The sequence below is a fragment of the Apteryx rowi genome, unplaced genomic scaffold, assembly GCF_003343035.1.
Source record: "Apteryx rowi isolate R43461 unplaced genomic scaffold, aptRow1 scaffold_28, whole genome shotgun sequence".
Taxonomy (NCBI): Eukaryota; Metazoa; Chordata; class Aves; order Apterygiformes; family Apterygidae; genus Apteryx; species Apteryx rowi.
This window is the reverse complement of record NW_020449196.1, coordinates 653,747-665,802: the sequence shown is the minus strand read 5'-3', so window position 1 is coordinate 665,802 and position 12,056 is coordinate 653,747. Positions and strand designations below refer to the sequence as shown.

Below are 12,056 nucleotides of genomic sequence, written 5' to 3'. Positions count from 1 at the left end.
GAAAACTGCTGTGGTATTTCTTCAAGCCTAAGGAACCACCAAATGAGGCATCGTAGTGCCCTCTTGTGGATTTTAGTGTCCAAAGCAAAATATATTTTGCAGAACATTTTAACGCTGTGAAGGCTAAGCTACAAGAGCAACATAATGCTCCGCATAAAAAGTTACATTTTGGGGGGTTCTGAGTTTTCTGGAGATGAGGACTAAAGCAAAAAAAGTGACGTCTTTCTTCTACAGGAAGATTTTTTTAATAACTCATTAAAAACTATATAGTTTTTGATGTAATTCTAATATATATATGTATTCACCTATAGGCAGATGGTATCAGCTTAGCCTTGTTGTACTTTAATTGCAATGTTCTAATTTCTGTACAAAAAAACCCTCCAGAGTAGCAACAGGAATGTAGGATAACCATTCAGTTACACTCACAGAAGATAATTCAACTAGAAATTACCTTCAGTATTTTTCTTATTCCACTTGTTCTATGCTAGTTCCAGTTTTCATTGACATGCATCCTCAGACTCTGCACTTTGATGTAAACTAAGTCTTAGGGGAACTTATTATGAACCCACTATATATAGAGATATCTTGCATAATTGGAGCCTACTAAATCCTAAATTGCCACACAGTGTTGCTGAATTATTATTTTATCTACATTGCACAGAATAACCTCTGGAAACCCAGTCTAATGTATCTATAAGGATGTTCACTAATGCTGATGTTCAAAACATAATAGAGCCCCCAACAGGTTACTTAGTCAGGCAGTAGATGGCACTGAAATCCTTCTGAGAGGTGGAGCTGTGTCACCCAAATGCATAACATTTCATAAGTAATAAGTGTATATATTTCTCAGCATGTTTGTATTAGACATTTACATATGGTAAAGGAAGTAATTTCTCATAGTTGGACCTACAGAAGACTGAGAAATAAAAAGACTTCATAAACAATACTACTCCTATAAAAGAATGCTTGTGAGTAAGTGTTAACTATCATGATTGCTATACACTTACACACTGCTAAGAATTATCCATTATGGGGGATTACCGCTTTTCCAGACAGCCCAAAATCTGGAGGGGGTTGCAGTTTGTGTGTTTCATGGTCTGCCGCTATGTACAGATGGAGTGACTCTTGACTATTAAATACAGTAGTAGCTTAAGACCCAGGAACTTCGCCTCACTTAGGTGCAACACTGGGCTGCTTTCAGGCCCGAGCTGGCACCTCCGTAGTGCAGCACTTGCGCCATTTGGGCGAGCACAGAGTGGATCTGCCTGCGCCAACACACTGCAGTCAGATCACGGTAATTCTGCACACCGATCGACAGATACTGTATTCCTAGGTAATGCACTACAGCACACAGAGCAGAGAATAGGTTCAAAGTGTATGCAACATTTTATTGAAAAAATACGAATGTTCTGTACATAAAGTACAGCTCAATGGGCTTGATAAAATCTCCAGAGACTTATTGGTTAATAAAAGGTCTTCTTTTCTTCTTTTTCCTCTACGCACATAAAACATACAGTGAAGCAGCAGGTCCCCTGTTCTTGTGCAAGTGCAATCCCATCGCTGTGTGTGCAGCATAGCGCCTGGCTCTACACACTGGACTCCAGCATGCTCAGTGTACTTTGATGGATGGTCTGCAAGAAATTTAAAGCATGGAAGAACTGCACAGGACTGGTCCTCCAATCCACTGATGATTCAAAATTTCTTATGAAATCTCTGTATTCCTGCATCTGCGTATCCAATATGTCTGACAAATAAATACAAAAATAAATAGGGATCTGGCCTCACAGAACCTCAAGTCTCAGAAGCAACACAGTTTGTAGCAAGCTACATACATAATTTCAACTATATCAACATAATTTATTTAAATCTCTATCCATAAATGTATTAAAAGTATAAATTCTTAATCCAATACTGAGAGTTTAGTTCTGGAAATAAACCCAGAAAAACAAAGTTTTTTCAGTCCTCTCTTACAATTTAGTGTGCTTTTTTAGAAAATGCTTTATAGCTGAACTTCAGCAGAAACTAGCTGCTATATAATGTAATTCTATCCCCCAAACCTAATATAAAAAGCTTTTAAAATCTTTTTACAGTAACTGACTTTCATGTCCTAACTTTACATACAGTTACTAAAAATACTGCACATAGCAGTGTTGTCTAAAAATAGGTTTAGTGTTAAAACTACATGCACAAATGCCAGAATACCAAAGCAGAAACTGAATAATGTGGCAGATTCACAATTAACTTGTGTTGCTAATTGGATGGTGTAACAATACTGCAGTCTCAAAGATGTGTGTGTTGCAGATGGAAAGACAATGAATAGGACTGGGTGAGGAGAAAGTTAGGCAAAAAAACCTTTTTTTCTTCTCCATTTAAAACTGGAATGTCCTTTATCACCAAGAAGAAGTGTTAGAAGCTCGTACTGAATCAGGAGTAAATGGTGATGACTTCTCGGCCACCTCCTCTAACAAGTAATACTCTCTCCAAACCCTCAGTCAAGACTTCAAGAAACTCCATATCTGTTTCAGTAAAGTCAAGGACAAAAGTAATGTTAAAACCAAAATACATAGTGATTAGCCTGCCTTACAGAACAGTAATAAAACAGTACATGCAGAATGCTGTAGGCACCTAACCCACATCCACCAAAAACCACCAAAACATTTCCTAGTGTGTATTTACTGCAACTCAGGAGAGAAGGAATTTTTCTATATGCAAATTTTGAAAAGTCTGGTTAATTTTTTTTTCCCAGCTACTAAGATACACTATTTGTGGTTGAAAACATTTTTAAGAGTTTATATTGTGAAATATCTCACTAGGAGAGGCTGAATGAGAGATGAGTTTAAAATGTACTGCTTGACTAAATTTGAAACATCCTCTAGTCATCTGTGTAAACAGATATAAATACAAATTTAATAGATAGTAGTGGTACAGGGCTGATGAGAGTTGCTTATAAATGTATCAAACTTCTCATTTTATTTACAGATTTTAATATTACTAAGTTCACTTCAATACACTTAAAATCCCTAGGTGACTCAAACTTTTTCCCATTTTATATAAAATATTAGGCCTCTGACTGACTATTTAAAAGAGGAATTAGTGCTTTTATGTAGACTCGGATGCAGTTACAAAACCTACTTGCCAGCAGCTTGGCAAAATGCATTAGTACACAGTTCAGTCTTAGCCATATATAAACTCCAGTCTAACTTACTTTCACATGTTGCTCCTATTCAATAGGAACTGGTTTCACCACAAAGGCATAAGGGGGAGAGAAGAGTAGGAACATATTACCCCAAATGTGTGAGAAACTTCTCAGGTTTGGGGAGGAAGAGGCAGGGAAGGAATCCAATGGCTAAAAGTGAACTGTGTAGGTTAGCTTGGAAGCGGCACTCTCTCGCTCTTCCAAATGAGCGATCTGAACACCAGGTTACACAGTTAAACTCTCTCCCAGCTGCTCTTCATGAATTTTGCATGTTTTTCAGTCACAGTGGCCCAGCCTCTTCAGGGAAGGCAAGGAGCAAGTATCCTCACCCAACATCACCCCTAGCCGGGAGTTTGCAAAGCTCCCTGGGCTGTAGTAGCTGCAGTTCCCCCCGTGCTGAAGAGGAGTGTTCTGGCCCCTTCTTTGGCCAGTCGGCTGTCGTCTAACAGCTGTTACCACTACCACCTCCTCCCAGATTTAGGGGGAAACGCAATCATTTGGTCTGTGATTTAAGGCCCATGACTTAGGTAATGTTTTTTGGCACAGGTTAATGCAAGGCTTGCTAGTTTAATGGTACAAACCAAGGCTGAAAAGCAGCTGTGGACAGAGAACTGCCATGCCAGCTGGCTCACCAGATCACAACCCTCAGCTCTGGCTTTACTTAGACATGGTGCAAGTGCCTAAATACTGTAGGTTGGACTTCTAGTCTTACTAGAGCATCATACTTGGAGCAAAGCTCCCAATTCTGATGGGTGAGCACGTGCATGAGAAATGCCCTCTCCTTCAGGACTTCCTGCTCGCTCGAGTTCAGACATTCCCCGGCCCAGCACGCTGACTGCTGTGAATGCTTCCCTGCGTGTCTCCTGCATCCACTGTTGAGAATTGCTGCAGTCAGCATTGTGAATTGCACTCCTGGAAGCAGGTGACCAACCTTTAAATGATGCTGTATTTAGTATGGCAATGTCTATATTCCTTTCAGAATCAGCCTTCACTCCTGCCCTGGAAGATGTTAAAGGTTGTCAAATTGTTTAGCGTTTTCTGTAATGGCAGAATACTCACAAATGAATTGTGTCATTGTTGCCAAAGCCTGAGACTTACCAAGGTCATGGATAAATTAAACTGAATTCAGTAAGAATTCAGACAAGACTGACTTCATACTTCCAAGGCTTCCAGAGCAACCAGTGGCACATTTTACTTTAAGCAGTTACTGTACATGAGCCACAGGCCAGTACCCTCCACTCAGTGGACAGTTTGTCACATATTGCAGCTTGACAACATTTCTAGTAAAATAACTGCAAGCGCACAGATTGAAGAAAGATCTTGTATGTGGACCAGGCCTTCCCTTAAAGGATACAGTTTTCATCACCATCAGTATTCTTTGGAGGACCAGGCATGTTGAGGAGAACAAGTCTGGCATCATGGGACCTATTTACAATAACTTCATTTAGCTTCACTGCTGTGTGCATCCTTCGGACATTAGACTGGTTCCTGTTGAAGAATCACATTCAGATTTACTGTTCAGAAAAAACATGCCTCCAGCCTCTGAAAACTGAATGATTAAGAAGTCATTCAAAGCAAACCTTAAATCTCCTAAATACTCTGTTAAATGTCAACTCAACATACAGTAATATAATAAAGACACAAAAGAGATTTCTTGTATAGTTCTTCAGCTACTGCTATTCCGTCCTGGAGTCAGGTCTTCAGATTTCAAAGTTAAAATAGCCTTCAAGGAGGGCATTTTATACAGATCATACAGTCTTGCACAAGAAGTTAAAACCCATTTGCACAAGAGTGCATGCTCTCTGACCAGGGACATTTGTGGCTGCAGAGCCTTCACTTCGGGCAGGCCTCTCTGGATCCCCTTACTCCCACGGCAGCACCGACCGTGCATCTCAGGACTCAGTACCAGAAAACTCTCCGAGACCCTCAGAACCGAGCAGGAAACTGGCAGCATTGCGCTTGGCCCAGACTTTTCACAAGTGCACTTGTTTTGTGTTGAACAGCAGCTGACATCTCCAGAGAAAGTTCGATTTTCTGTGGATTGGCAGGTTGGAATGCAGCCTACAAACAGTGGGAAGCACGCCTGCTTATGGGTCTTTTCTGGTATTTAGTAAGGATTTTAACCTTTCCTTCAGTCAGGCACTCATCAGCCTCTCTGTCTGGCTGACTATTTGCAAGAGAAAACACATAAGATCTGAGCATCTTCGAAATCTCAATCATGCTTTCAAATTTGAGTAGCCACTTGGTTGAAAAGTTATGGGAGAGAAGGGAATAGATACAGCATGGTCTCATAAGCCTCTGTTCCTTAGGAAACCAGGCTAAAAGAGATACAGGATTAATTATTCAGAAGCCATCATCACAAAATAACATCAATTCATGCAGGAACAGAACTGGAACGTATCCTAGGGGGATTTTGGGCCAGGGAATGTTTCCTTGCTACAGGAAATCAATCATTATTTTGGTAATTTAAAAGGAAAAGCAAAACAGAAATAGACTCAAAGGCAGAATATATTCTCCCTTTGCAGCTTTGAGGATTTTCCACTTATTTTCTTTATTTTAATATATTAAAAACAGGTATTAAGAGAACCAAGTTGAATATGAATCTGTAGTTTTGTTGATTCAGCTTTACGTATTATAAGTTAAAGTAACTTTGCTTCTTTTCTGAACTTAGGTTTCTGATTTTAGGTTTGCAAATAAATAGTCTATATATACAGAAAATAGAAGATGCAATGGTACGATTAATATTTCTTATACTAACACCACAGTTTATCCACTTCGATTACCTCTCTGTTATTTCTTTTTTTTTTTTTTAGAGCAAGAACATCTCCTGTCTTTACCACGTCAGCATCAGAAAGCCAGGGACAACACAGAGGCCAGATTATGTTTACAGGAAGTGAGGAAGAAAACAGCACCAGAAACAATGAACTGTTATAAACTATGTATAGTTTTGGAAAAGTAATTGAAAACTGACGGTTTGGCATTCTCCAAAGTGACCTTTAAAATTGGCATCTCCACAGTTATCTGAAGATGYAGGCTATAAGAAAGCGGTTTGCTTGGTGTCCAGAAACAACATCATAGCAGTGTTGTAGAATTAGAGCTTCTCTAAATGAAGAATGTTTCCAAATCTTATGCCATATTCTGCTTGAGAAAATAGGCTCAAACCTGTAATTGTTTTCTTTCCTGATTTGGTTCTTGTCAGGATAACTCTTGTAGTTTTGTTGCATGTTATTTATAACGATACTTAGCTTAAGTGGCTAATCCTGCTCCCTTCAAAAGCATTGCTAAGATTCTGTTCAACTCTGACTCCTTTTCTGTTCTTCCATAGTTATATATAATTTTCCAGCTTTTAGTTGAGAAAATGAAATCTTCCCTCTCAACCATCTTAATGTACTTCTAAGTTAAATAACAAACTTACAAGTTTTCCCACTCTCTGAAAGCATGGAAGAGGAAAAAGTACAGGTAGTTAACACCAAATTCAGCAGAATTTCTACAGTATATAAACTATGTATGATTCGTCCTAAGAGAGACTGGAATTCCCTGATTTAGAAGTAATAAGCAATCTGGAACTTTGCCAAGTACGCAAAGCTGACGGTGAGTGGGCTCTTGATGCAAGATGTAATACATCAAAGAGGTCACAGGAGATTTGTGCCTTTTAATACAAAGCCACATAGAGCGCTTCACTTCCAGCTATTTGAGGGACTCACACATGGTAATACTAAGGCTGCTGTCACATGTCAGTGCTCCTACAACAGCGAATCTGTCTTCGATGATTTTCTCACACACACATATTCCATTCCCAGTCATTCACCACCATCTCCACTTCTAACAGATGCCACCAGCTCTTCCTTGCGGCATTAGACATCCGCACTTCCTATTAGATCAGTGAAATTTTCTTTTTCAAACATRTGTTTTGTTGAGGTTTTGGGGAGACAGGAGGAGGGTTATAATATGACTTAACAGCTCCAGTTTAGATTTTGACTATACTAAGTATAAATACTGAGGCATTTGTGTTACACTTAATTGGTTAGCAATTTCTCAAGAGGCTAACTGCTGTCCTTTCAGTAGTCAGGTCTCAGGCATACTGTGCAATCCTAAACCAAGGATTAGGCGGGGAAAAAGATAATAAAAGCACAGCACAACTAGACTTTTAGGAGGCGCAAGGTGTTGACTCTGACAAGACTCACGGCTTAATGCTGATCAGATCTCTAAAGGTTCCCACAGCACTGCTTCGGTTCCGCTTCTCAGAGTCACATTTTTCCTTTGTCCAGGTCATCTGAATGTTCTCGGGAACTGGGTCTGCCTCATCTTCTTCATCTGAGTACAAGCTCTCCAGACGTGCTATTGAGTGTCTATCCTTTACCAGCTGAGCCTAAAGAGCACAGGAATGACAAGGTGAATGCGGAGACTTTATTTTACCTTCTCTGGTTCCTTTTAAGCAATGGAAGACTTTTTGTTCCATTGTATCCTTCATTTTTTACAGTCAATATAGCATCTAGGGCAGCTCAGATATCAAACATCTGGCCTAGACAGTAATCTTACATACCAAACTGAGTTCAAACTGTTTTGATGGGCGTGAGCCCTGCAGAATTTGGACTAACAGAGGCTGAATCTATACTAGGAGAAAGAGACAGTCCGTCTCTCATCAGGAGACTGTCTGAAACAAGAGGCAAGTCTAACCCAAAATTGACAACAAAAAAGTTTGACGGACACATGCACAAAAATAAGATATAGCCTGCACCTTTCATAGCTAAGGGCTGCACCTTTCATAGCTAAACTGGAATGAAATTTGCAGTAGGAAAACAGGATATACTATAGTTGAGACAAACACCGGATATTCCATATAAACCAAAAACAAGGTCGAAAAAGGGTCATCCTCAGGTCCCTGASCATCATTTACACTGCCAAGGGGAACACACAGATCGTTCCCGCAGCTTACATACCGCCATCGTTTTCCCCCAAACATTTCTAGTATGGCTTTGCAAGTGCAGCCAGGCTTTTCAGTAACTATATGCAATTTTTGGACACAACAACTAAAAAACCGAAAAGCTACACTAAAAGTATTTCTTACAGCTTTAGAACACAGGAGTCAAGTTCAAGCAGCAGCTATATAAAACACTAGCAGGAAGGCATTTTGTTTCATCTACCTCAGCAGTCCACAGTAGTCAACCACAAATGACATACCTCCCTTTCCCTCTCTGTTTTTGTCAGCCTCATTTGCCTCAGCATCTGAGATCTCTGCTCCATCATAAGAGTTCGCTCATAAGTATATGCTGAGATATCACTATTGTGCTGCAGAAATAAGAAGAATATTGCTCTCATAATCAAGCCATAAGCAAACACCACCATTTGCATCATAAAGTGAAAAACTGGCTCAATCCCTTACCATTTCTACCACTTCTACCTCTGCCTCTATTCGGAGTTGATAGAGGAAAGTAGCCAAGTCCTTCTTCATCTGTATGCTGTTGTCATCCATCTGGGCTACAGTAAAAATTCTCATTTTGCATTTTCTCCAAACCTGGTGAGGAAACATAAGCTCTTAGTACACTGGAGCCAATAACATTTTGCTCTGCAAAACAGAACCTTACCAATACAACCCACTCTTTATCAACATTGGTTCTGCTACTGGGCCGTGTCTCTTCACRCTGATGCACACAGAAGTAGGTAATAACAAATATACTTTTTCTAGCTCCTTACTTACTTTGTGCTGTTTGAGTAGAAAAGGAAGCAACATCAACATGCCTCCATCATGCACAATCCACCACACATCAATGTTGCCTTCATTGTAACGCTCATGGTTACTAGGGTAGAAAGACACGTTTTTGGGAACCAATAGGGCCAAATGAGCTGCAGTCGTGCAACGAACAGTACCTGCCAAAAATAAGAACAAACAGTTACCTCCAATGCTGCAAGGGTGATCTACGGTAGAAGAGTTACTCACTAAGCAAATGCCAGCAAACCATAAAAGTCATCACTTWTATAAAGAAAAGCGAGTACAGCAAGGCTTGTACAGAAAGGTCAGACCAAGTGACATAGTTAGGATAAAACAGACTTTCAGGAATACAAGCCCTACTTCAGGTTTGAAATAAAAGCAGTATCTTCAAAGCCATGTACAAGGAGAAAGCATCTGCTCAGTTCTAATTTGACTGCATTAAATAGTTGGACCATCTGAGGCCTTGGAGGGAGGAGGGGAATGCAAGGAGAGTGTTAGCTCCAACAATAGAGAGGTGGATAATTTAGCACCTGTGAAAAGACAGAGGTTATAAAGGAAAGAAATTAGAGTTTGCCATAAAAACCAGTATGTCTCAAGTCCATCATTTTTTAAGCATTCATTACAGAGAGATGAGTTTTAGCTCCTACATTGATCTTTGAAAAAAACCTTTCATGGGTTTCCTTATCTAGGAAAAGTGATATTTCAAACAGAGAAGTTTTGTGAGAAATCATCTACTGGTAACAGGATTTGCTGGTTGCTTTGCCTGAAAGCATAGCTATATCTCTCCCCTCTGTCCTCAACCACATCAGCTGGTATCATAAGAGATATTTTCTTTCCCCTATGAAGCTTGCTTTAATTGCTGTATTTACTCGTTTTGTAACAGAAGTGTAAAGGCTCTAGATTACTAGATTTATTTAAAAACACTAGCAATGGCACAAATTTATCTGATTGCATTTATTTTCTAAGGCTTAGCTTTGTTAACTAGAGAATAAGTTCATGATCAACAGAAGAAACCACAAATAGTAGAAAACAAAACGGATTTCACAGAGATTCTGTTAAAACGCACAGCGTGTGCTGTGTATGTAATAAACACCTTGGTGAAGAATATTTGATCACACAGAACCTTCAAAACTAACCTATAAATGTTTTCCATGACCTTGGATCTTCACTTTGCCTCCAGCCATATGGCCATCCCAAAACCACGGTATTGTGTTTCATGCCACCTAGTCCACAGGACTGAATCAAGTGGGCAATTCCTTCTCGAACTTTATTGGCTACAACTACTTGACAAAATCCTTTCACCTTCTCAATGTCCATCATATTCTTAATAGTCTGGAAGACAGACAAGGAAAAACCTCACAACCAAGTTTTTCTGCATCATTTGATTACAGTGTAAATTCCTGCTTCACACGTGCACAGATGAAAAGCATTTTAAGGCAAAGTTCTGCTCCCCTACTTTCCTTAAACAGAAGAGAAAATGCCCRCTAGCTGTATATAATACTTGTTTAAAACATATATAGTTCCTTTTCAAGCATAATTATTTCTAACAAATTAAGATAGCTTTTTTCGGTTTGTGCTATAGTCCCTTATTTGTAAGAACAGTAATTGTTAGGAAGATCTGTTGCTATTTCACTTTCTAATCCTAGAACAACCACTTTTTATTAATCTGAGGTTAATTAGTTTCACTTGGATTTCCTGTTTCAGATTCCCATGTATAACATGCTGTTTTATTATACTCATTTTACATACATAAGCAGCAAAACCCCACATCTATCAATAATACCATACTTTGTTTAAAAGCAAAAAAACAAACTCAACCCATAGGCCTATGAAGTAGATCTCCATTTGTAATGATGTTCCTCTACAAAAAGTTTCTGGGGAAAAAAACAATGACATGGTATAACTAAACAGAGGTAAACAGGGCTATGGTGTCATGTTTATGCAGCAGGGAAGATGAAATGATACATTAACAAATTTTCAAGGCTATCCCTTCGTGCTTTTCATGATAAATTTATCATGACACTGAAAGAAAGAACACAGCAAATTTGCTAAGTTCATATCAAGAAACAATTCTTAGGTTCAGAAAACTACATATCCTCTTTTCTCCATTAATCAACGTACATAAACTCAAGGAGTGACTATTTTTTATAAATCAAGACGGTTTTATGCAGTAAGGCTTTTTATACAAGTTGCAAGCACTGGTCTTTCATTTGTCTGTTTGTGGCTTCAGGAATGTAACATGTTTGCAAACTCCTTACTGAACAGGTGTGGGACTACTCAAGTAATCCTGTATTTGATGGAAGTCTTACTGATGTATCTTTTTCCATGTATGATCATGAAATTTTTCAGTTATCTCTCCACTCACCCCTCTTTTTCCTTCAGGAATTTGTCTAAAACACTATAATTTATGTTTAAAACACTGACCTGCTCAGCAGCCTGGGCTTCTCCATAAGTCTCCAAGAAATTCCCCTGGATCACTGATCCTATGATAGTCAAACCTTTGCCAGCTTTCAGCTGGGATGCAAATGTCAACAGTCTAGGGTATTTTACATGTAAATCTTCATCGAGTTTCAGAAGCACCAGCAACTGAGGCCTAGAGAAAGTAAAAACGGGAATGTAATCTTTATTGATGTTTTACAAAAACACTTTTAACAAACTGTTATGCCAGTTGTGCTTGAATATTAACTCTGACACCAGCAACAATGCAGTATGGTCTTTCTATAACTCACACATTTAGGAGAGTTCTAATTAATATTAACTTTATTCCTCTTGACTCAAGGCAGATTTGAAACAGTGAGGGAATTCTTCTGCTGTACCATTTTGACAGTACTAAAACCCTTTCATGTACTTAGCTTAAGAGACTTGCATTAGTGTCTTATTTACGTTTCATTTTCAAGGCTCTGTTAAGTACAACTAGAGCACACACTGTATTCATGCAATAAGCCTCTCCCTCCAGATCTATTTGGATATTTGTTCCAAATATTAGGGAAATATGAACATTTTATCTAAACATACAGATCCCACCTGCCTTCTGTCCCTTAAGGTACCACTACAAATCAGTTAAGCATTTTCTCTCTTAAGCTATGATTAGGCACGTATAAGAATATATAGAACTCTTATTTAAGGCAGACTTCTGCTACTCTTGTTCAG

At 39.0% G+C, this 12,056-nt stretch overlaps 1 protein-coding gene across 7 annotated transcripts in view; it reads right to left on the bottom strand.

The window, feature by feature from the left end:
* Window positions 1-1,362: 1,362 nt before the first annotated feature.
* Window positions 1,363-12,056, bottom strand: part of SLC12A4 (solute carrier family 12 member 4) — a 48,146-nt gene continuing 37,452 nt past the window's right edge. For 3 of the 7 annotated variants that reach the window (XM_026068785.1, XM_026068788.1, XM_026068789.1), the window contains exons 17-24: window positions 11,331-11,499; window positions 10,043-10,238; window positions 8,895-9,064; window positions 8,580-8,711; window positions 8,378-8,485; window positions 7,381-7,565; window positions 4,551-4,684; window positions 1,363-2,516 (exon numbers count right to left, since the gene is read on the bottom strand). In XM_026068785.1, the coding sequence (XP_025924570.1) occupies window positions 2,425-2,516; window positions 4,551-4,684; window positions 7,381-7,565; window positions 8,378-8,485; window positions 8,580-8,711; window positions 8,895-9,064; window positions 10,043-10,238; window positions 11,331-11,499 (1,186 nt within the window). In that variant the 3' untranslated portion in view covers window positions 1,363-2,424. The remainder of the gene's footprint in view (window positions 2,517-4,550; window positions 4,685-7,380; window positions 7,566-8,377; window positions 8,486-8,579; window positions 8,712-8,894; window positions 9,065-10,042; window positions 10,239-11,330; window positions 11,500-12,056) is intronic. The other 4 variants (XR_003253991.1, XR_003253992.1, XM_026068786.1 and 1 more) reach the window with 4 other exon arrangements.